This window comes from Anguilla rostrata, chromosome 3, assembly GCF_018555375.3.
Source record: "Anguilla rostrata isolate EN2019 chromosome 3, ASM1855537v3, whole genome shotgun sequence".
Lineage (NCBI taxonomy): Eukaryota > Metazoa > Chordata > Actinopteri > Anguilliformes > Anguillidae > Anguilla > Anguilla rostrata.
The window spans coordinates 4,225,952-4,249,692 of record NC_057935.1 but is presented as its reverse complement, the minus strand read 5'-3'; the positions used below and the strand labels follow the sequence as shown (position 1 = coordinate 4,249,692).

Sequence of the window (23,741 nt, the reverse complement as noted above, 5' to 3'; positions counted from 1 at the left end):
CCGTCTCAGTCAGTTTCCACTTGTACGGAACTTCTGGACTCAAGAATCAACATTCTTCTATCACCCAGGCAACTCTAGTTCCATAAGCCTGTGGTGGCCACTTATAATTGGATTTTAAAAATGTATCCGCAAAAAATATTAATATATTTATTTTTATTCAATTTATTTACTGTATTTTATTTTATTTTATTTTATTTTTTATGTTTTGGAGGGCAGTAGGGATTCAGAACACAAGTTACTTCATAGATACAGAACCACCCCTAGCAGGTTTTACACCATTTCTGAATGGTCCCCTGCGTAATTCTCCTCAACGTATCAATTTTTCTACAACTATGTCGTTTTTCAATGTAGAAAAATAAAGACATTACGCTTAGGCAGAAATTGAGAATCTATTCATCACCCAGCAGGCTGTACTGTGACCTAAATTTACAGTAGCCAGCTTGGACAGTCCCTTTCAATGCAGCGCCTCTAGCGCTGAAAAATGCTATTACAGGTTAATTCATTTATCCTAGAAGATAATCTGTAAGAAACAGCTGTAATGTCGAGCAAATAGTAATTGATAGATAATTAGATAAATTACTGACACAATAATATAAACATCCCAACGGACCGATAAGCTCAGAATCGGAAAAAAGGAACGTCATTCGCATTCTAATTTGGAATATTCGTTCACTCAAAACCATAAACAAGTTTTGGAGACTAGAGCGCTTTTGAAAAATAATACCCACTCGTTCAGAATAATCTACAACCGGAGTCAAGCTTTTCATAATAAGAGAACAAATACTTTGAGACGCTGTAGCCTACTATTATTCAAAGGTATTGTAAATAAATATCATTATGTGTATGTACTTGATATGAATTAGATTAACGTTATAACTACACTTTTCGCGCAAGGATATAGCGAGCTATAAAAATTAGATAACATTCGTTAAAGCCGTGTAAATTCGAGTTAGTGTGCTCATTGACAGGCTGAACCCTAAAACCCTCATTATTGCCTACCAATACCCTCTACGTGCTCAAATGTATCGTATCATGATTTTTTCATTAAATTGTGTGGATTTTAACATATATAACCACCTCACGTGCCAACTCTAGACCTGCAACAAATAATAATAGCTACATATGACTGTAGTAGCTAGTGCATTGTAGCCGAACTGCTTAAAATAAAATATTGAAAGAATATATAAATCGCTCTGTCAGTCAATCGTCAAGCAGTTGCGTCTCTTGCGTGTCCCTTCGTCTAACTCTCCTTGCTTCTACAACCCCCTCTGTCTCTTTAATCAAGATGGAGTTAATGTCAAGGTCCTGCGATCTGAGGATGGAATTCTGCGAAGCCATGGCGCAGTGGTTTCGCAACTACGAGGCCGCGATGCGAGCCAATCAGCAGAGAGCACTGCGGAACAAGGGGAAGAGTCAGGGCTGCCCCAAGGTGCCCGTGGACCGCTCCTCTCCCCATTGGCTGCTGCACCGGCTGGACTGTGGACCGCCTCCGCCGGAAGCCCAGACCTGGCTGAGTCGGGTCAACGTTGACCAATCAGAAATCAGTAAGAGGGAAATGGGGTCACGAGTTGTGGACGGGGTAGTTAGGGGAAGGGTGACTCAAGGTTTTCATTTGCATAAAAAAACAGGCAGCAGTGAGAGAGATAAACAGGTGTATGTGTGAAAAAATCACCTAGCGTGTGGCTTGCTCGTCCAATGTCTTAACCGTTTAAATTGCTTAAAGGCAGCTCACTGAAATAGCTTTCACACAACCAAAAGCAGCTTAGGTGTTAAAATGGTTCTTATTTCTACTGCTAACTCTCCCTGCTACCCTACCTACCATCCCAATCTCGTTCTCCGTCCTGCTCTTTCGTCTTCGCTCTCCCTCCTCCCATCATGCAGTGCAGCACGTGGGTCAGACTGTGCTGATGGTGACCGACGCCACCGGGCTACCCCTGGGCTTCGACGTCGTCTCCGTGGGCGGGGCCAACCCCAAGGGCGGGGCCGTTGTCAAGGGGACCAATAGTCAGAAGACGAAGGACAACGGCGAGGGCAAGATGACGGAGAGGATCCTGGGACTGCTGCGACACTGCATGGAGGCGCCGATGAGCGGGGGGGCGCCCCGGCGTCCCCAAATCCTCAGAGTCCTGGACAGGAAGCTGCACAAGTGAGCAACCGTAGAACTTTACGCACTAGAATCAGAATTTTTTTCTTGCGGACACCTTTTGCCACACCAGAAGTAAATACTTCATGCCATCGGTCTTTCCTCCCCCCTTGTCAGAACTGGTACAGTGATCCCACATTTTAACCCCCTCCCCCCCCTCATTATGTTACCCCCTTTGCTACTGCCCCCTCCCCCCCCCCACTTACACTGTTGTAATTCTAGCCCACTATATCGGCCACTGCTGTCTGCCATCCTGCAGCTCTCTGAGCTGATCAAATATTTACAAACGCATCACTTAAAACCTTGTTATTAATAAGAGAATGTACACAAAGGCACGCACTTAACGCCAGAAGAAGAGAAGTTTATATGCATCATTATGTCCAACGATACCATGTCAAACCAGTCAAACCAGTTTCAGCCAGTAGTCAAACCAGTGTCCAATTTTACCAATAAAGCCATACAGGTGCGTTTGTTGGAGGAAGAACAACGCTCAACGCTCTGTCGTTTTCCCCCCGCCAGGCTGCTGCGCAGGAGCGTGGACACCGTCGCGACCCTGCGCCTGACGCTGACGTCCCACGCCGCCGACGACTGGGGTGCCGCCGCCCCCGCCGCTTCCGTCGAGCCGGACTCGGAGTCGGGCGGCGCGCCGGGCGGCCCGCCGTTCGGCCTGCGCTGGCCCGTCATGCGCCACTGTCACGTGTGTAAGAGATACGCCATCGCCTGCCAACTGAAGCCATGGTAAGGCAAGGAGGGAGAGAGAGAGAGAGAGAGAGAGGGAGGATGAAGGGGAAAAGAAGGAAGAATGGAAGAAAGGGGCAAGGAAGAAAATTGAAGGGGGGTGGGGGGGGGGGTGGCTGGGGCAAGAGGACAGGAAGGTCTAGAGGAAAAGTTCCTTACCCGGGCAACTTCCTAAGGGACTAGTCCCAATTAAGGAATACTGGAGCACACATAGCTCAGAGCAATGCACCGTTTAATGAACAGGGGAGACTGACGTTCCTACGACCTTTTCCTCAGGGACAAGAAGGACGGGACGTGTTTGTGAAAGGGAGCTGGGTCACTGCTTAATGCAGCTTCCCCTTCACCAGGTCCCCATTAGAGTGTCCTAACCGAGGCTATCTGAGGCCATTACACTCAAAGCTCACTGTCTGGCACATTTTAAGGGAACTTCCTGATCTGTCTGTGTGTGTGTGTGTGTGTGTGAGTCACAAATGTGTGTCACCCAGTGATCTGCGTGTGCGTGCGTGTGTGTGTGTGAGTTAAACCGAGTCAGGATTATCTGCGAGAGCTGAAATTCTTGCGGTCATTTAGATTAGGGCTGCGTGCTCAGATCCTGTAGGAGATAAAAATGGACTTCCCCTCACACAAAAGATTCTGCATTCCACAGATACCTTGCTTTTTCATGCTGGAGCTTGATCTTCTTTGTGGCAATCAGTTGCGTGGCAGTTGGGTCATCACCAGTTTAATTTACCAGGCCCATAACAATGAGTCAGACTGCATTAGCATGGGTACGTCCTAGCTGGCTGCAAAACCTTTCAGTGTAGCCAGGGTTTTCAAACGGAACGCCTAGAACCTGGGATTGTCAAACGGAATCCCAGGGGCTGCCGCAGTGTCTGCAGGTTTTTGTGTTTTCCTTCCGGTCAGCTTGTCAATTAATGCCTCGAGGAGAAGGTGTGTGGATTCCTTAGCCAATCAATCACTTAAATGAAAGGTTGCCAGTCAAGATTGCAGGAAACCTGGGCTAGATAAGTTTTCCAGGCACTCTATCAGCAATTGAGCAGCTGGCATTGCGTCTACATACTCCTAACTGAGATGTTCCACTTCACTGCAAGTGTGTGTTAACGACATGCCTCTCCATTGTGTGATATCCCCTTCCGTCCTATTTCTTCTTCATGTGTTTCTTCTTATTTTTCATTTATACATTTGTTCCTCTCGTATCTTTGTCTTTCTGCACACCCTGTCTTTGACCGCGAGCACCTCTCCTCTCACACTCTTGTTCTCATCATTCTGAATAATTGTGCTGTGTCTTTTGTTTTTTTTTTTACTTCCCCTTCCTCTCTGTTTCCTTGTTTTTTTCTCTTCCCCTTTTTCTTCCCCTTCTTTGTTTTTGCATCTATTTCTATATCTCTTTGTCTCTCTGTTCTTTATTTCTGTTTCCGCCATTATCCCCTCTGTCTCTTTCTTTCTTTTTCTGTTATGTTCTCTCTCTCTCCCCTCTCCTTCCCTTCCATCTGCCCGTAGCCCCCAGTGCAACGCCGTGCTGTACTGCTCTGACCGGTGTTCTGAAATTGACCAATCGCGCTGCCCGGAGGACTCCAGCCACCAGCACTGGTGCAAGAAGCTGGCGCAGTGCCTGAGGCGAGGGGCGGAGCTAGCTGACCTGCCCTTCACGTACACTCCAGGTACAGGGCGTGGCCCGAGGAGCAGGTCACGTGCGAAGCACGCTCGTTGAGATCACAATTTTTTGGTGCTTCAGAGAGTGCCTCTCTCTTAATCAGAGGTGGAAAATTCAGGTACAGAAAGTTAAAGTACTCCCCAGTATTTTGTTCAAATCACCCAGATTTGCCAATTAGCACAATTATTCAACCAGGAGGTAGAACTACGGTATTTAGCGAAATCAGCTGTCTAACCACTGCTTTCAAACTGTTTTTATAAGTGGTTGGCATGGTAACTGAGTTTGAATTGAAACTGCATTTGAATGAGCGGCTCTGACTGGACATAAGAAAAACACTTTGTCAACTAACAATAAAATGTAGTTTCTAAGCACGAAGGGATAATTGTACACTTTGTACACTGTACGTATGAGATAGGCACAGAGAAAATAATGCTGTCATTATAGTAAAACAAAGGATATACTTTTTGATTCCTCTTTTTCTCTCTCTACCCCTCTTTTATTCACATTGCTCTGTGTTTCCTCACCTCCCTTCAGAGGTGACAGGGGAGGACTTTGAGATGGAGCGCTTCCTGACTCAGAACAGGCTAGACCACGGGTACTGGGTTCACTGGAGCCTGCTGGTGCGCTCCCCGCACTTTCTGCTACATTCTGAGATGGACCATTCCGGAGAGAGCTCCCCCACATGGTTGACAGGTTGGTACGACCCAGGACTGAGACCAAGAGTTCATAAATTGCAGTAAGAATTTACACACACAAGTTTCAGAACATCGGTCTAATGGAACCGTGGCAAACTGTAATCGCTGAAGCAAGTCATATTTATTTCACCGCCAACTGGCTAGGACCCTGAATAGAGGCTTAAGTGTCTGAAGTCACATGTGATCTGTGTGTGTGTGCGTCTGTGTGGATGTGTGTGTGCGCACATGTGTGTGTGTATATGTTTGTGTGCCTGTGTGTGCGTGCATGTGTGTGTGTGTGTTTGCCTGTGTGTGTATGCGTGTGTGTGTGTGTGTGTATGTGTGTGCGTGTATGTGTGTGTGTGTGTGTGTGTGTGTGTGTGCCTGTGTGTGCATGCATGCGTGTGTGTGTGCGTGTGCGTGTGCGTGTGTGTGTGTGTGCGTGTGTGTGTGTGTGTGCATGCATGCGTGTGTGTGCGTGTGTGTGTGTGTGCGTGCGTGTGTGTGTGTGTGTGTGTGTGTGTGCAGGTCATGCTGATCCGTATGGGCCCTTGAGAGCAGAATCGGACATCTTGCTGTCCTGTCCTGGCAAGGGCCCCCGTGCCCCCAGCCTGACCGCCCCACTGGGTAAGACCGGCCCCCGCTTCCCCAAACGCGTTTCCGTCCAGCTCCGGTGTCCTGGAGCCCGGCGGTGCTTTCTGGTTCCCTCTGAGGCGAAGCTCTCTCCTCCGACTCCCTCCCTGTCCCACTGCTCCCCCTTCCATTTTCCTCCTCTCTCTCTCTCTCAAATTCAAACTCAAGTTGCATTATTCACATGAAATACAAATGTAATTATTGCCAAAGCATACATATAAATACAAATAAAATAATAATGATATAAAAATAACTATTATGACAAACATGACAATGTATTGCAATAACAGCAACAACAATACAGCAATAGTAAATCAATAAATATGTACATGTTTATATGCTCGGTCTTGGTCTTTTGGTCTCTCTCCCTCTCCCTCTCTCTCTCTCATGCTCAAATTGTGTATCTCGGACAGAGAAGAGAGATGCTGTGTTTATTTATTAAGGTGTGTCGGGTGTAAATATGGACCGTGGGTGGCTCCTCGGGACGCAGCCCGACCAGTCTGAGTTGGCGCAAACACAGCGCGCATACCGCGCGTATTTATGGGTAAATCCAATGCGTTTCGACGGTAGAATAACACGGCGGTCAGTTAACGGGCAGAACAGCTGGACACTCGAGCGGCGGTCCGGCCCTGGCGACCGACCAGCGGAAGCCGCGTCCCCAAAGCGGGCTGGTGACCTCGAGTCGAATTATAGCTGCAGACGCCCCTTGCTGCAGGTCGTGAACTTAAGACCCTCTGGCACTGATCCTACCGGATGGATGGATCACTTTTCAAAATGAGAGTTTGAGAGTCCAAGGTCACGTCCTGGGCTTTAGCTTGAAAAGCCTATTTTTTTTTTTTCCCCCATAAGAGGAGACGTGAACACTTTGAGCCTTTTATTGACTCGACGGCTTACCTCGTGAGGGCAAAGTGAAAGTGCAGGAGGTGCGGTCTTCTGCTCGCTGTTGTGTGACGCTTGATTTTCGTGGTTCTCTGCCGCTGTGGTTTCGTGTTTGTTTTGTGTTTTTGGTTCCTGGTTTATCGACAGGCTTCAATTTGAGATGATCTAAATAGAAACGTTTCCTCTCTGCTCGTTTTTTTTTTTTTTTTTTTTTTTTTTAAACCGCTAAATAGAACGTTTCCACTCTCTTGGGTGTTGGGGGGGGTGCGGGGTTTGTGTGTGAGGTGCACAATGTAGGGCAGATTATTTTACATTTTTAGTTTTTGTTGGGGGCGGGAGGGGGGGTGCGGGGTTTGTGTGTGATGTGGACAATGTAGGGCAGATTATTTTACATTTTTAGTTTTTATCTGACAGTGAAAACAGCAGCTGCAATGCCTTTTTTTCTCTTGTGAATATGGTGTGATGAACTGGATTACTGTATACGAAAAAAAGACAAAGGTTTTTAAATCTTACAGTCTCTCTCTCTCCCTTCTCTCTCTCCCTCTCCCCTCTCCCCTCCTTCTCTCTCTTTCCCCTTCCTCCTGTCTCCCTTTCCTCTCCTCCTCTCTCCCCTCTTCTCTCCCCCTCCCCCCTCTCCTCTCTCCCCCTCCCTCCTCTTCTCTCTCCCTCTCTCTCCCCTCCCTTCCCCCTCCTCTCTCCCCCTCCTCCTCCTCTCTCCTCCCCCTCCCTCCTCTCTCTCTCTCTCTCTCTCCCCCCTCCCCCTCCTCCCTCCCTCCTCTCTCTCTCCTCCCTCCCCCTCCCCCCCTCAGTGTGCTGGCTGCAGTACTGTAAGTGGCGAGGTCTCAGCCTCTCCTCCCCAGTGGCGGCTCTGCTCAGCTCCCCTCTGTCCATCTACTACATCATGACATCGCTGGTCCCGCGAGACTGTAAGTGTGTGTGTGTGTGTGTGTGTGTGTGCGTGTGCGTGTGCGTGTGTGTGTGTGTGTGTGAGAGAGAGAGAATGTGTGCGTGTGTGTGTGAGTGTGTGTGTGTGCGTTTGCGTGTGCGTGAGAGAGGGAGAGTGTGCGTGTGTGTGAGTGTGTGAGAGAGAGAGTGTGTGTGTGTGTGTGTGTGAGTGTGAGAGAGAGTGAGTGTGTGTGTGTGAGAGAGAGAATGTGTGCGTGTGTGTGTATGTGTGAGTGTGCGAGAGTGTGTGTGTGTGTGCATATGTGCGTGAGTGTGCGAGAGAGTGTGTGTGTGTGTGCATATGTGCGTGAGTGTGTCAGAGACAGTGTGTGTGTGTGCATATGTGCGTGAGTGTGTGAGAGAGAGTGTGTGTGTGTGCATATGTGCGTGAGTGTGTGTTTCACACTATGACTGTACTATGCGCTCCCCTCCACCACCAACCTTTCAGTTCCTGAACTGAACATCCTGAAGAAGAAGTCTTTGAAGATCCACATCATCGAGTCCAACAGAGAATTCCAGTCCCTCTTGGTTTTCTGGGTAAGCTACACATTCTCTGAGTGTTTCTCCCAGAATGCAACACACCCCGTCAGTTGCCACGGCACCTATTAGAACATTTACCCACCCCTATCCATCTCTTAGCTCAGCGCGGGAATCAGACTCCTGTACTGAGTGCTGTTTCTATGGTGTGTTTCAGCACATGAGTGTTTAACTTAAGCCCCTGGTCGGCCTAAAATGGCTGCAGACCCGGAAAAGGAAACCACAGAAACTTGCAGACGCTCTGGCCCTCTGGGAGTTGGAGTTTTATGCCCCCCTGTTCTCGCTCAACCCTCCCAAATTCTGGCGCCTGTATCAGCCCAGGTTTTACACCCAGGTTCCGCACACGTGAGGGGGCGAGTCCTCACCCGTCACTCTTACCGTCCTTCTTCCCTGCAGGAGTTGGCCATGCTCCTCCCGCACGTGACCTTTGAACTCTTGTTCATCGGGGAGGGGCTGCCTCAGGAGTGCGACGAGCAACAGTTTCTTCTGCAGCAGAAGGTAGAGAGAAGGTCTTTGACCCCATCATGTCAACGGCCTTCCACATTCAGGCCCCCCATCACGTGATCTGGCCTTCTCCTCTTGTCCCGCATTGCGGTATCGATGGTTTGGGCACAACTGGCTCCCAACTGCCAATCTAAGAGATGCTTAAAGTAACATACAGAGCTAGCATTTAGCATGGTAGAGAAAACCACCACTAGAGTTAGAGACTGCAATCGAATTGGATTCAAGTTACACCCTAATCAATGTGTAGTGTAGTGCGGTGACATGGCTCAGGAGGTAAGAGCGGTTGTCTGGCAGTCGGAGGGTTGCCGGTTCAAACCCCGGCCTGGGCGTGTCGAAGTGTCCTTGAGCAAGACACCTAACCCCTAATTGCTCTGGCGAATGAGGGGCATCAATTGTAAAGCGCTTTGGATAAAAGCGCTATATAAATGCAGTCCATTTACCATCATCGAGATGTGTGACACGAGGCCTGCTTAAATAAATAGCAGTTCGTCATTTGAAATGAGACGGAGAAGGAAGAAAGGAGAATGAAAATGGATTTTAAAATGGATGACAGCTCATTTACAGAATGACTGACACTGACCCGATCTCCGCTCTCCCAGGGAGACCGATTAGCCCTTGTGTGCCCAAGCTTCGCCCAAGAGGACGGCGTGGGCAAGAGGAGCATCCGGGTCAGAGGTTACCGAAGGGCCTATCACATGCTGCAGGGCCCCAAACCGGATCTGGTGATTGGTGCGTGTGGGGAACTTGGGGGGAACATGTGCACTAGCTGAGTCTGTCGAGAAACGAACCGCTGCTCTAACTCAAAGTATGTGTGTGTGTGTGTGTGTGTGTGTGTGTATGTTCGTGTGTATGTGTGTGTGTGTGTGTGTGTATGTTCGTGTGTGTGTGTGTGTGTGTGTGTACGTGTGTGTGTGTGTGTGTGTGTGTGTGCGTGTGCCTCTGCAGGTTTCAGGCCAGCCTTTCGCCTGCATGACTTCTGGCTCAGTACTCTCCCCAGGCTGCAGGTAAGGGCCTCACCTGTCACATTCATAATCTTTGCGATGCTATATTTCCATTTTATGCAAATTAAAAACTTTATTTTTAAAAACTTTACAAATCATCGCTTCATTTCTCGTGCTAGCAAGGGTCGCATTTAACAGTCATGCCAACAAAGCATCGTTTAACTGAACGGACACGAGTGGCTGTTCATTAGTGTTGACTTGCAGCTACAGTCGTCTAGCTTCACAAAAGCACACGTGTAAAAAAAAAAAAAAAATTTAAAATCGACCCATGCATACCTATGTACTCTTTGGGTGAGGGTGTGATGTCACGCGATGATGTCATAATTTTTAATCCCACCCGTGACCAGTCCCTGAAGGTGCCCGCCTACTTCTGCGAGGACAACGAGCTGAGCTGCGTGTGCAGCCAGCAGGTGATGGGCGCGGCCACCGGGGGCGCCCTCTCCCCCCCGCACATCAACCCCTTCCACTCCCCGCTGCGCGTGGCGAGGGGAGACAACAGACTGCCCTGGTAAGAGCCTGCTGATCAAGGGACAGTTATGACTTTATTATTATTAAAAATAGTAGTAGCAGTAGCCGGGGTAGTAGCCGTAGCAGTAGCAGCAGCAGCAGCAGTAGTAATAGTGGTAGCAGTACTAGTAGTAGAAGTACTAGTCACAACATTTTGTTCTTTTTTATTACTTTAGTTACTATTGTTGTTATTCATGTATACACATGGTAATTATTTTCCCCAAATTCAATTCAATTCGATTGGCACGACTGTATAAACAATATCGCCAAAGCAGTTCACAATGAAACAATTAACGATGACGCATAAGTCATGTAATTAATGCAGTGCAATAAAATGAATAAATATGCGCTTTTTAAAATGTCACACCTACAGACAGCCTAGGGACAGCGATTTGTACTGTACAATAAAGGTTTGTTAAACTCAAATCTCTCTCTATCTTCCCCTCTCCCTCTCTCTCTCCCTCCCTCTCTCTCTCTCTCTCTCTCCTCTCTCCTCTCTCTCTCTCTCTCCTCCCCCCGCCCCTCTCTCTCCCTCTCCCCTCTCCCTCTCTCTCTCAGGTATTCCAACGCGTTCGTTTTCCACCTCATCTACAAGACGGTCGCCGCCTGCCCGCAGCGCGTTCCCCTCGCCCGCCCCCGGCCGTGCGACCCCGCCCAGCCGCTGCCGCCGGCCAATCAGAAGCCGCCCGCCGAGGGGTCCAAGATGACGCGCAAGGAGAGGAAGCAGGCCGCGCGCAACATCCCGCGAAAGCGCAAATGACCTCCTCCGCGTCCCGTGGCGGCGGGTCATGTGATCGCGCCCGCGGGTCATGTGATCGCGCCCGCGTCACACACCTCACCCCGCGGACTCAGAGAGAGAGAGAGCGCGCGTGCGCTCGTAGTCTGGAGAAGTGACTGCTTGTATAATGTCTTCGCCCCTAAATGACACGTGCGCCACGCTAACTCAATTAATTAATTAGTGGCGTCAGACTAACGGCACCTTAAGAAAAACAAACGACGATGAGAGTATTCGTGACGTTCATGTGAATGAAAATGTGAAATACAAACATGCTGTGGAATTCAGTTAAAAATGGATGGTGTTTCATTTGCTGTGTTGTGTCGTAACTGTTAAGTCTTTAATGTTCTCTGGAGAAGCCAAAACATTTGCTTATGTCTTCGTAAAACTACTAAAGGTTCGGTTTTATTTAACTTTGTTCGGCATTATGTTGCAAAGTGAGTTGGGAAAGGGTCAGCTATATTGCTTGGATTTAAGGTTCAAGGGATTAAAATGATCCATTTCCCAATTTTGTCTCTCTCTTACGGTCCCTGTTTAGAACTAAAAATAGCTTGATTTTGAAGGCTGTAAAATAACATAACATAATGACAAGAACAGGCTACTCAGCCCAACAATGCTCGCCATTTCCCTGACTAAATTGTACCCAGTGCTCTGATTACCTACAGACTAGATAGTATCTAACACCACATCAAGCCTGGTCTTGAAATCCCCCAGAGTTTTTGCCTCTGCTACATGACCTGGCAGGCTATTCCACACATTGACTACTCTCTGCATGAAAAAAAAATTCTTCCTAATGTGAAACATTTATGCTGTGGGTAAGAAGTACAATTGCATCCAAATGTTCAAAAAAAATAGATACATACAAACACAGCCAACACCAGTAGCTTTGAGAAGGGGAAGTCACAAAACAAAACCAGCACACCAACCAACCAAGCCCATCGCACACACACACACTAAACATATTTAGTCCTTTATGGTACATTTACTATGCTATTGTCGTTTTAGTTCATGGCTCTGTCTTTGTTTTCTGTACAGTAAAAGAGATGATGGGGCTTTCCCGGTAAATTGAATGATAAATAAAAAATGGCCAGGGACCAGGAAGTCCCAACACTAGCGTCATATTGGCCTACGTCAGCTGACTCAGCATGTTTAAACTGGCCACATGGACTGGTTAGCCCCAGGCCAGGAGCTCCAAATGGTCACACAGACCATCAGAGAACTGGTAATTAAACCTAGCCTGGCCGTGTGTGTGTGTGTGTGTGTGTGCGTGCGCGCCCTTGTGTGCACTATAACTTAAAATGATTCAGATCTTGTGGTGTGGGAAATAAATATAGATGTACTCAAAAAACAAAAGCCCATTGTATTGGGAAAGATATGTAGTTAGAGAGCACAGGCCCGGTGTATATGGGAAAGGAGTGTATCGATGAGCACCAGCTGTCTCCTACCTGACGTATCATCCGGCTAGCATACTTCATACTAAAATATGTGCGATTAGAACAAACAGGTAATACACACATAATTTCTGCCCTGCTAATTAAGCTGTACACAAGCATATCTGTGGAACTAACGGAAGCTTCTGCCTTTTCCGGAAAATGTGTTGTCAGAATATGTGATTTATTATAGAAGGAGATTCAAGTGGGAGACGAGCACTATCATTTTTAAAAAATAAGGAAGGAAGGGGCTGATAAATAATGGTGTCCGAGAATTGGGAAATAACGGTGTCTGAAAAATGAGAAACAATGATGTGTGGGAAAAGAGTAAAGTAAAATGATGTAAGCATGAGGGACAGTCCAAGCTTGAGCTCCACAACAGGAGGAGCTAAGATAGGATAAAAGGGAGCGTTCGGCCCCAGGGGAGGAGAGTATGTCTTGTATGTCTTGTATGTCTCGTATGTCTCGTATGTCTGTGTGTGTGTGCCTTGTCTGTCTGTGTGTGTGTGCCCTGTCTGTGTGTGTGTGCCTTGTCTGTCTGTGTGTGTGTGCCCTGTCTGTGTGTGTGTGCCTTGTCTGTGTGTGTGTGTGCGCATCTTTTGCGTTTTCTATGAAGTGTCTTGTGGAATGCTTTGAGACAGTTTGTATTGATATGCGCAGATCAGCCCGGGTTCTTGCATGTTATCTTTGAATTACCTGCAATAAATCCAGTTGCATCAGACTCTGTGAAGTGTATATTTTGAAGAAGTATTCAACAGTGTGAGGAGAACACCCAGCTCTTCTGGCCCAGGCTGGGTCCTGTTTTTCCCCACAGTGGTTTTTTATTTATTTATTTATTTATTTTAACGTTCTTATGTGCTCACCCTGTCCTTGTTGAACGTTCATTTCGTGTCCTGGGGCAGTGAATGTGAAAGCGGCGGGCTGTGGGTGTGAATACTTTCACAAGCCGGCTTGTGTGTAATTGGAATTTGGCAGGCGTATCGCGCTGCGTCCCGAATTAAATTCTGAGAACCTGCGAGGACCTGTTTTAGCTTTTGCCTAGTTGGAACCGTTGAACGGAGAGTATAATCGAATCAAAACTGCACTGTTAGTTTCTGAGCGAGTGTTTATGTAAATAGCATTAAATTATGTTTGTCCTGCTGAGTCAAACCTTGTATTCAGTTAAAAAGCATGAAAATGCTGTCATGCGGACATTGCGACGACTGGATGTACGCGTGTACGAGAGAGAGAGCGAGAAAGAGAAACCGGGGGGGGGGGGGGGGGGTAGAGCAAGAGACAGAGTGAGCAGGGAGAGAGGGGAGGAGGGGGAGGGTGCTAACTGCATGACTGTACAAGACAGATCCGCGTTGCAGCGCTGATAAGGCGAACGGCCCTACGCACGCGACAGGAGTCAGCAGGAGCCGGCCGGTCGAGAGCAGGCCAAGCGCTTTCGGTTTTCTGCAAGAAAACGCGGCGCAAAATTAACTGCGAGCGCCTTTTGGACAATGGACGTTTATCACAATCACGTCTGCTTATGTGGAGATACCGCCGACCAGTGCAGAACCCACAGTCAAGCGAGGCCGGTGGACGCCGGTGCATCAGTACGGTCGCGGAAACAGCGGATCGCTTTCACTAGCGGGACCGTGGAAATGGGACGCTGACTACAGTTCCGTTACGCAAGTCGATCACATTGTCATGATCCCTTCTCTTGTGGGCTACAGCTGCCTCTGGATAACGTGACTCTTTGTATCAGTTCTGGGTGCTCGATTCAAGGACAAACTGAATGAGAAAAACAAAACGGAGATGAAGCCGCGACAGTAAGTGGACTCTTGTTTGGTGACCTGAACGAAATAATTACTCGTAAGCAGTAAAAAGATGTTTACGGGAAATGCCGCATTAGAAACGTTATCAGCCAACGGACTTACGAAACACCGGCTTGCGGGTCTATTTGAAAGAGAAGATCTGGCCTTGTAATCTGCCGATAACGGACGGGGCCAGAGAATTGCATCTATCTGCGTGACACATTCTTCCTTTGGCCGACAGCGCGCATACTGCACCGAAGTGACCTTGCTGTGAGACTGTGTAGGAAGGATATTACCAAAATACTGTTACCTATTATCTCATAGGGGGTCCGAGTCCAGGTCCGGAGCGAAAAATACGTACATTTACCGGTACCTGAATTATGCATGCGGACACTGAATAATGCAATATACAGTCAACCAATCCCAGTTTAAAACCGCGAGCTAATCCAAATGACCTACTTTGGGTGGGAATCTAACGCTGACGCTAGTTTTTAAAACCCTTTTTGATGTGTTTGGCAGGAAACCATTTGCCGCATAGCCATAGATATCTAGTATTTGGAGTTGGAGCAGTCTAAATGCACCTGGTAGTATTCTCAACTGAATGTAGTTTTTTTAAAATAACGCAGTGATTTGTAAACGTGCTTCAAAATTGTACATCAAGGTAGAACAAGTAGGCTAAATACAGGATAATTCCAGAATATATAGATCAACTTTGTTAGGTGAAATGTCCGCGCGTGACGCGCTAACCACGAAGAGCTCTGCACGAGAGCATGATTTATTAACTTGATGTTTTTTGGATATCCGCCAGCCTGTCGCACTTTCACCGGGGCAAATAAGTCGAAGTGAGTAAAAAACAGAGAAGCAATGTCACTTGTGCATTGTTACTCCTCCATTAACCAAATTATAATTCTCGAGTGCTGTTCTAGCGCCGAAGGTTTACTGTGACGTTAGCAATGCTTGTCAACTGCAAAAATACAAATACTGTGCCCATGATCGCTGGACTGTTGGACTTTGGTTTAAAACCAAGCTTCTCTTCCACGTTGTTCAAGCCATTTTCACTCTCAGTAACTGTCGGTAACTGTAAGGAACAACTGGGCGACTGAGAAGTAATTTCTAACGGACTTCAGGGTTATTGAAATTCTTCTTCTGAGATAGATTTATTTCAGAAGGATTCGTTTGTTTAGTCTTCGTCACTGTAGACTCTGCTTATTTTCTCCTGCTGTCAGCGCAATTCAACTGTCAGGGCTGCCGTCGGATTAACGAGTCGCTCAGCCAGGCTCTGTCCGCTCCGGCGGCCTTTGTGGTGAATTGCTTCGCGGGGCCATTAAAACGTTAAGCGGCAGCCATGCCGGTATAAGAACACTCAGGACTGGGAAAGGTGTCAGTGGCGCGTGTTTAAGGACCAATAAGCCCTCAGAGCGATCCCTCCTTCCCGCACCCGTCCCGTCCCGCCGAGCCGAGCCAAGCCCAACCGAGCCGAGCCGAGCCGAGCCGAGCCGAGCCATGTTTCTGAAGAGAAGCCGTCCCACGCAGCCGCTCCTCCGGCACACGGACGTGCCGCCGCGCGTGACGGAGAGCTTCATCCTCTCGGGCTACCGCTTCCCGGACTACAGCCTGCGCGAGTGCCTGGTCTCCGCCTTCCGGCCCACCAACGAGACCGGCAACTTCTGGACGCACTTCCTGGCCGTCTTCGTCTTCGCCTTCCACTTCCTGGAGCTGTTCGTGTGGGAGGGCACGCTGCCCCTCAGCGACCCGTTCTTCTACCCGTTCTGGAACTACTTCATCGGGGTGTTCTGCCTGCTGATGGCCAGCAGCATGGCGCACCTGCTCAACTCCATGTCGCTGCTCATCCGCGAGATCTGCTTCTTCGTGGACTACGGGAACATCAGCGCCTACACGGTGGGGTCCGCGCTGGCCTACTTCTACTACATCCACCCGCAGGCGGGCGCGGTGGGCGAGCGGTGCCCCAATGCCACCCGGCACGGGCCGGCGGGGGCCACGGGGGGGCCCTTCCTTCCTCTCCCTCCTCCTCCTCCTTCTCCCCCGTCGCCCGATCTCCACCGTTTCTTCGAGAGCTTCTACATCCCCAGCGCCTGCCTGGTGGCGCTGATCTGCACGCTGGCCTGCTGCAACACCAGGCAGCACTGGCGCCGCTATCGCTACGTCATCCGCACCACCGTCTTCCTGCTCCCCTTCGTGGTGGCCTCCACCCCCGTGTTTTACCGTCTGCTCCTCTCCTCCTCCTCCTCCTCCTCTTCATCGTCCTCCCCCCCATCCTCCTCCTCATCCTCCTCCTTGCCATCCCCTTCCGGGACTCTGGCGCAGTACTTCTACCGCCACTGCTTCTGGCTGCTGGCGTCGGCGCTCTTCAACATCAGCAAGCTGCCGGAGCGCCTGTCGCCGGGCAGGTTCGACGTGTGGGGCCACAGCCACCAGTGGTTCCACTGCTGCACCTTCCTCTCCATCCTGGACGAGCTGCACATGATCAAGGGCGAGATCCGGGCGCTGGCCCTCCGCCCCGCCCTCTCCCTCTCCCTGCTGGCCCCGTCCGCCCGGCCCCGGTCCCGCCCGCCCATCGCCGGCCCCACCCTCTGCTCCACCTACGGGGTGATGTTCGCCCTGCAGGGCTGCATCGCCGGGATCATCTCCTGGTTCGCCTGGCGGGCCAAGGCCTCGCCCTCGCCCTCCGAGCGCCTCAAACTCAACTGAGCGGGGAAAACGAGCCGGGACCGGAGTCTTCATCGATTCTTTCTTCTTCTTCTTCAAGTTTTTTTTTTTTTTTTTCCGATTTTGTGGGTTACTGTCTGTGTCCCTTCTGTGGCAGAAATCTCAAGACTTAAGTTTTCTTTTGAAGTTTTAATATATCGTGCTTATAACTTCATAAATAGGGCCATATGAATATGATGTGCACATTAAACATGTTCTTTTCATTTTATCTTAAGGAAGCACCTTACGGCCCCCAGTCGTGGGATTGGGGGACATCTTTTGTTCAACCCGGTGTGGTTCAGATGTCAAAAAACATCTGGTGAGAATGAAACTTTAAAAAGAAAGGAAAAGATCAGAGAGGGAACTGCTATGTCTGTCAGAAATGTGAATTTCTCTCGTTGAAAGAATACGCACAGTGACACAGCTTGTATTTCCAGGACAATCCCTGCCTTTTTTTCGTGTTCAATAACTGTGTGAACTTTGAACTGTGTGTAGTACATTGGTTGTATCAGATGATGTCATATAAGGCTCACAGTGGACCTCTGCCCATGAAAGGGGGAGTGGCCTATGTTTAGGAGCTATTGAAACATTAACATTAGTAAGATAAATAGTTACTGCTTTAGGTAGGCAGATTATTATCTAACATAGTTGCTTCTCTCATTGGGTAGATATTCAGGTCGAAGGTTCTTCGGCTGAAGCTCGAATGAGCTTCATCCTGAGCCTTATGAAAGTGTTTCTTATGTTTTTTTGTTTGTTTTGTTTTTGTTTTTTTTGGTGATGCTAATGTGACTATTTCCTCTCCTGTTCCTACGTGACGCATGTGCAGTTTTGAGTCCGTATGAGCTTTTTTTTTTTTATTGCTTGCAGGGTATTCGCTTCCAAACCGATCTTTAAGACCATTTGCAGTGTGCTGCTAGGGGCTGGGGTTTGGGAAGGGAAGCCTTAGGCCATTTAGCATTAGCCAGGGGCATTGTGGGACCAGCTGTTCAAACACTGCCACAGCCAGCGGTGACACCAATTAAAACCACTCACGCTCTGCTCTCCTCTCCCATGGCGCTGGCTGTCCTGTCCTCCCTCTTTTTCCACCCTCCCTCTCACTCCTCTTTTTCCCCTCTGCACGTATGTATCTCTCCCCTCCTCCTCCTCCTCCTCCTCTCTCGCTCGCTCGTATTTCCTCTTTTATTCTGGGCGAAACCTAGCAACAGGAAGTGAAGTAGCAGACACAACACGAATGGTGTTTCACTGCAGAATTAGTCCACTGCATTTTTTTTTGCACACAAGGGCAGTTTTAGGCAGGGTTTTTGTGTTGCTTGCATCACCAATTCCTCATTATAAGGAAACAGACAGTACTAGCCGTGCATCCGCACAACGGTGCACCTGATGTTATAACGTCCAGTTCCACTGTTGTTTGATGGGGTCTGTTCTTTTACTAACATTATGAAGGTGGTGTTGTCAAAAGAAAAGAAACTCAATTCACCTCAGCCCATATCTGAAAACCTCCCAGAGGAGTGGACATCTTAAAAGCTCTACTTTATGCGGTGAGCTGTGACGTCGTTTGGAAAGACGTTCAAATTTCTGAAGCGCTGAGTTCTACACTGAATTCAGAGAGCTTGAGGAAGTGGAGTTTACGGGCTGTGGTTTTTTTTTGTGTGTGTGTGAAAAAAATGCAGTCTCACTAAAGAACATGGTGTTTGTGAGAGAAGCTGCTGACTCAATTGTTATGTAATTGTTTTTGTATTTTTTTTTGCACTTTTCTGTTCTGTGATCACTCTTTAGCGCCGCCAGTGAGACAGCTAATGAGCCGGCCTTCTGTTCATGTTAAAACACCTCCAGATGGTCTGCTGAAGTCCCGGCCGTTAAGTGACCAGACTGCAAAACGGTCCGTCTTGTCCTCAACACTGGTTTTACCCTCATTTAATCCCAGACGTGGACACAGGGGCCTTCGCTGTCCTCTTCACTCTAGTGTACCTGCGTGGGATAATCTAAAGCTCTTCATTTCTGTTGTTCAGAAACAGGTGAATGGGGGGAAAAAGGAGTGGCACTGTTGTACACCTCTGACCTTTTTTTTTTTTTTTTTTTAGAACTGCTTCGAAGACGTTTTGATGTTTAAACTAACGGCAGCAACTGTTTTTAAGTTTTCCTCAAGTTGATTTGCACTGCAGATTGCACCGGTGAATCCGAAAGGTTGTACGGGTTATTGTCCCTTTCTTTTAAATTGATTATTTATTTATAAAGCCTGTTGTGAACGTGTCGGCCAGTTAACCAATCCTCTGCGTTGTTCCGGACCGTGTCAGAGCATCGCGGGCCAGTCAGGGAGCAGAAGAGCTGGTCATCATGTCTCCAGCCAATCGGAGCGTTACCCTCGATGGTGACTCAGACCTCAGACCTCGGAGCTGAGTTTCTTTTTTTTTTAAATCAGAAATGAGATGTGAGCCACCCCTTCAGTCAGAAACTGCGGAACGTTGCACTTCCTTCAAAATGAACCACCTCTCTCTCATTGGTTCCTACGGAGGGATCGTTTTCTTTATACTGGTGTGATCAGTGCAAGATTCTTGATCCGAGGAGTGGATCAAGGCTTGTGCTACACGGTTTCTTCTCATTGCTTTCTTCTCCTGTCCCAGGGGGAGAAGAGTTGGCTCTTTGTCTTCAACAAAGATATTCTGTGTGCGGAATGGGGACCATTGGCCGTGGCTCCTGAAGTGACAGGTTTTTTTTTTGGTACAGTTGCACCTTTACTGTATAATATGCCTCAGGATGGTGTTTGTAATAGTCCTTTATGGGGGGGACGTTGGGGGAGGTCAGTGTGTGGAACATCTTTGCATAGAACCGTCTAGGTGCAGATCCCTTACTGTATAGCACCAGGAATTGTGCAATTATTTCCCCTGACATTTTGCTCCTATGTGAGATGTGTGATGATGCTGATTGTGATGATGATGATGACGATGATGATTGTGATGATGATGATGTTGACCATGATGATGATAGTGATGATGATGACGCTGATGATTGCGATGATGATGACGATGATGATAGTGATGATGATGACAATGATTGTGATGATGATTGTGATGATGATGATGACTATGATGATGATGATGTTGACGATAGTGATGATGATGACGATGATGATGATGATTATGAATTTCAGCGTTCTCTGGGTGTGTGTTTTTTTTTAAAATTCTGTATCGCTTTAATTTCTCGACCTGTCCCGGTCCTGAGCGGCTGGGACGCCAGACTTGAAACCGGAGGGTGAATGTGAGGCTGTGATTTTGGGTCACAGTGTACCGTACTCAGGATCGTCGGGCCCGTGGGGCACCGCACCCCGTGTTCTGTTAGCGATGAAAAATGAGCATATCCTTTAAAAATAAATACATAAATAGGCCTAATTAACCCTGTATTACATCCCAGGTTAACACATCTGAAAATGAAACTGTTTTGAACTTTCTTTTCATTTTTTTTTTTTAGTTTTTGTTCTTTGTTTTCTGCACTGATGTAGAAAATATTGCACTCTTGAGAGCTAGCTATTGAAATCTTAAAAAACTAATAAATTAAGCCAATGAGAATCGCGCAGGATGTGCGTCGTGTTGTGCTTCCTGTGTTGTGAATGAGACGTTCTGTTCTTCCGATGAAGAAAAGCCTTTTCTGTTTGTGTGGTTCGTCAGATGAAAGGCATCGCGGCTTTTCCCCCCCTGCTTCACTTCGGGGCCCATTGTCATGCGGTCGAACTCAAGTCTGTTTTGAATGATACAAATTTTTTTGCAAATGTTCGCTAGCGACAGGTCAGAGCTTGTGTTTTCATGTGTAGTTGCTGTCGGCCACTCTGCACGTGTGTGTGCGCGTGCACGTATGTGTGTGCATTCGAGTGTGTGTGTGCGGGCGCATGTACGTATGTGTGTGTTTGCGTGTGTGTGTGTGGTGTGTATGTGTGGTGTGTACTATAAGAGCTTAGGGCCAGTAAAAAGGAAGAAGCCAGCAGTGACAGAATAAGGGATTTGGAACGAGTGATGGGGAGGTGTAATGTTTCCCTCTCTCCTTTCTCTCTGTCTACTGATATTCCAGACCTCCCCCCCCTCCCCTCCCCTCCCCTCCTCCACCTTTCCTGCCGCCTGAGGGAGAGAGAGTCATTGACGGGGGGGTGGGGTTGTTTGTGTGTGTGTGTGTGTGTGTGTGTGTGTGTGAGAGAGAGTGTACGAGAGACATAGTGTGTGACAAAGAGTGTGAGACTGAGTGTGTGTGAGAATGAGTGAGTGAGAGAGAAGAGATGCCAGTGAGAATGTCACAGTGCTTCTGTGGTTGCGTTCGTCTGTGTGTGTCTGTGTGTGCGCGCCTTGTGAGTCGGTCCGGAAAACCCCGGCGACCAGACGCGACCATTGGTCTATTAACCACCTCCCCCTTCCCGTGTCCTTTTCAGATACATTTAATTAATATGAAAGCGGTCAGCGGTGGCCTACTTCCCACAGACATGTCGCTGAGGCTGGGATATTGTAATTCACTACGAGCTGCCTGGCTCGTAGCCAGTCTTTTTATGGACGGGCTGATCAGAGATCATATTACGCAGTGACTTAGGGAGGGAACACGGAGTACTACTACCTCAAAGCAAAATTTTATCCCTTCCAGGACAACCTGAGCTGCGTGGCACGAGTGGCCACTAGAGGTCGCCATTAACAGCGAAAACGCCAAAGGGGATTTGGAGACGCAGATAGACGGTTGTGCGTACACTTCACACAGTTTAAAAAACAAAAACAAAACAAAAAAAAAAACAGGCTGCAATCTGCATTACTAATTACACACTGATGAATGACACTTAATGGTTTCACAGGCATCAGTGGTGGCCTCTTACCTCTGACATGCTACTGTTCTCAAAGCTGACCTCATAGCTCTTGTTTCATGGGGGGTGGGATGGGGGGGGGGGGGGGGGGGGCAAACTTGTAGGTGGGCTGCCTCTCGTACCCCGAATGCCCCTCTGTGGTTCGCATGTTTGAGCAAACACTGATAGGCGCTGCATACATAAGGTAAGTAGCTAAACCACTCCAAAATGTTCAATTAAAATAACGTAATATAAAATAGTGAGCCGTTCAATACTGTCATATTACATTCTTTTAAGAAAGCTTAATATGTTTCTACAAATAGAATTAAAATATGTCACACATCATATTATAGTTTTTGTGCACTATATATATGTACACACAGATTATGAGCGTCATCAGGCGACTTAAAAACAGCTGTAAGTTTGCATGTGGCCTCAGGTTGCCATGGTTGCCACCCTTGAGCCATGACATCATTGGTGCAGGGTCTATTTTGGCCACAGGGGGCAATGCAGGGGCATAGCAGCAGCTGCATCTATATGGCTCTATCTGTGGATTGGTTAAAAGACAAGGCTTTTAACCTGGTGGCACATTCAAATGCCAAGTGGGGGCAATGCTGCAGGAAAAGGCAATTCAGACAATTTGCTTAAATTAAATTTCAGCCGTATATATATACAATGTAAAGCCCATACTAGATAAAAAATAGCCACATTAAAAGGATTTTGTGAATTTTCCAGTTTGGCTCTGTGCTCATGAGTAACACAAGAAAATGGCTTTTCTTTGCAGAAATACTGAAGAATCGGGAAGAATATTATCGTGAGCAATTCACCATCTTTGCCTCTGCAAGTCTGCCAATCCATACGGTCAGCTCAGAAAGTTGGGTTGACGTGTCATTACAGTTGGCCTGAACTGGCTAATGGTGGAGCGGTCTACCTGATAAAACTGTTTTGTAAATAATTCAGATGTATCATACAAAAATAAATCTCTCCTCCAAAGAGAGGAAGGGGAGGCAGTGAGATGTTGAAAATCGAAACAAAAAAAACAAAAAAAAATCATCAATCACTGCCATCATCGAACATAATCCAAAAATAGTGTGAGGCATAGATTTACTGTGATAAAAATTAATCAAAGCAAAATTGCGAGGCTTATACAAAGGCCCTCAAAATAGACCGTAACAGTGAGGCCACGTTTGAAGTGACACCCTTCAGCTCCAGCCAAATTTGTCCTGAGGTAAAATAGATCCAGTGAAAGAACACGGAGCTCGCAATTGTTATCATAGAGGTTTTTATATAAAGCATCGTCAATTACCTTTGTGCTACAAAGAACCTTTTATCTCAGAACAGGACAGACTCTGCAGCTGAGCTGAACAGGGAATTAACGCATTGTTCACGGAGCGGGCACAACCATTTGAGACTTAGGCTACGTGATTTTCTGAAGACTATTTGGTTTCCTTCCGTGTTTTCACAACGTATCTTAATAAACATTTTTTTAAAAAAAAATCAGTGTCTGAGAGGAATGAAGGATTCAAGAAGTATTATCGTCTCTTTCGTGAATGATGCAATAGTAGGGTCAGAGTACGCCGTAGTGTAGCATAATGGGTAAGGACCTGGGCTAGTAATCTAAAGGTTGCACGTTCGATTCCTGGATGCCAGTGTACCCTTGAGCAAGGTACTTAACCTGCATTTCCATTGCTTCAGTATACACCCAGCTGTATAAATGGATGCAGTGTAAATGCGATGTAAAAAGTTGTGCAAGTTGGATAAGAGCATCTGCTAAATACCTGTAATGCAATTGTCACACCCGCGTGACACCCCTGGGAGGGATATGCGGCAGGTGCGGGGGAACACAGTTGTCTGTCGCATGAAGTTGTCCGTCACGGTTCCCCGTTTTAAAAGAAACAAAACTGGAAATAAACTCAAATAAAGAAACTCGCTCTCGGTGTTAGGCCCCGCAGCACACCTTTAAGCACCTGGGCTGATTAGCTAACGCAGCCCAGGTGCGTGTGCTCTCTCCACCAGCCGGCGCAGCC

The 23,741-nt window shown here is 47.7% G+C and overlaps 3 protein-coding genes and 1 long non-coding RNA gene across 4 annotated transcripts in view; 3 read left to right on the top strand and 1 right to left on the bottom strand.

Moving 5' to 3' along the window:
* Window positions 1-23,741, bottom strand: part of LOC135249887 (uncharacterized) — a 26,129-nt gene extending 2,388 nt beyond the window's left edge. Inside the window, exon 1 of the long non-coding RNA XR_010328817.1 lies at window positions 23,493-23,741. This is a non-coding gene — a long non-coding RNA (uncharacterized LOC135249887). The remainder of the gene's footprint in view (window positions 1-23,492) is intronic.
* On the top strand, window positions 1,017-4,592 carry LOC135249671 (zinc finger MYND domain-containing protein 15-like). The gene is made up of 4 exons (XM_064325188.1): window positions 1,017-1,544; window positions 1,882-2,146; window positions 2,663-2,881; window positions 4,382-4,592. The coding sequence occupies exons 1-4, from the start codon at window positions 1,286-1,288 to the stop codon at window positions 4,590-4,592; spliced, it is 954 nt and encodes a 317-aa protein (XP_064181258.1). The 5' UTR covers window positions 1,017-1,285.
* LOC135249886 (zinc finger MYND domain-containing protein 15-like) lies at window positions 2,988-11,277 on the top strand. The gene is made up of 10 exons (XM_064325561.1): window positions 2,988-4,542; window positions 5,070-5,228; window positions 5,738-5,836; window positions 7,531-7,647; window positions 8,115-8,203; window positions 8,600-8,701; window positions 9,307-9,436; window positions 9,653-9,711; window positions 10,056-10,216; window positions 10,774-11,277. Exons 2-10 carry the CDS (start codon window positions 5,093-5,095, stop codon window positions 10,973-10,975), a joined length of 1,095 nt encoding a protein of 364 aa, XP_064181631.1. The 5' UTR covers window positions 2,988-4,542; window positions 5,070-5,092; the 3' UTR covers window positions 10,976-11,277.
* paqr9 (progestin and adipoQ receptor family member 9) lies at window positions 13,748-20,475 on the top strand. The gene has a single exon (XM_064325556.1). The coding sequence runs from the start codon at window positions 15,705-15,707 to the stop codon at window positions 16,908-16,910; it is 1,206 nt and encodes a 401-aa protein (XP_064181626.1). The 5' UTR covers window positions 13,748-15,704; the 3' UTR covers window positions 16,911-20,475.

Coding starts and splice junctions, on each gene's coding strand:
- LOC135249886 (XM_064325561.1), top strand. CDS start 5,093: ATGGAGCGCTTCCTGACTCAGAACAGGCTAGACCACGGGTACTGGGTT. Junction 8,204..8,599: donor AGTCCCTCTTGGTTTTCTGG/GTAAGCTACACA, acceptor TCTTCCCTGCAG/GAGTTGGCCATGCTCCTCCC. Junction 8,702..9,306: donor AGTTTCTTCTGCAGCAGAAG/GTAGAGAGAAGG, acceptor CCGCTCTCCCAG/GGAGACCGATTAGCCCTTGT.
- LOC135249671 (XM_064325188.1), top strand. CDS start 1,286: ATGGAGTTAATGTCAAGGTCCTGCGATCTGAGGATGGAATTCTGCGAA. Junction 1,545..1,881: donor CGTTGACCAATCAGAAATCA/GTAAGAGGGAAA, acceptor CCCATCATGCAG/TGCAGCACGTGGGTCAGACT. Junction 2,147..2,662: donor CTGGACAGGAAGCTGCACAA/GTGAGCAACCGT, acceptor TCCCCCCGCCAG/GCTGCTGCGCAGGAGCGTGG.
- paqr9 (XM_064325556.1), top strand. CDS start 15,705: ATGTTTCTGAAGAGAAGCCGTCCCACGCAGCCGCTCCTCCGGCACACG.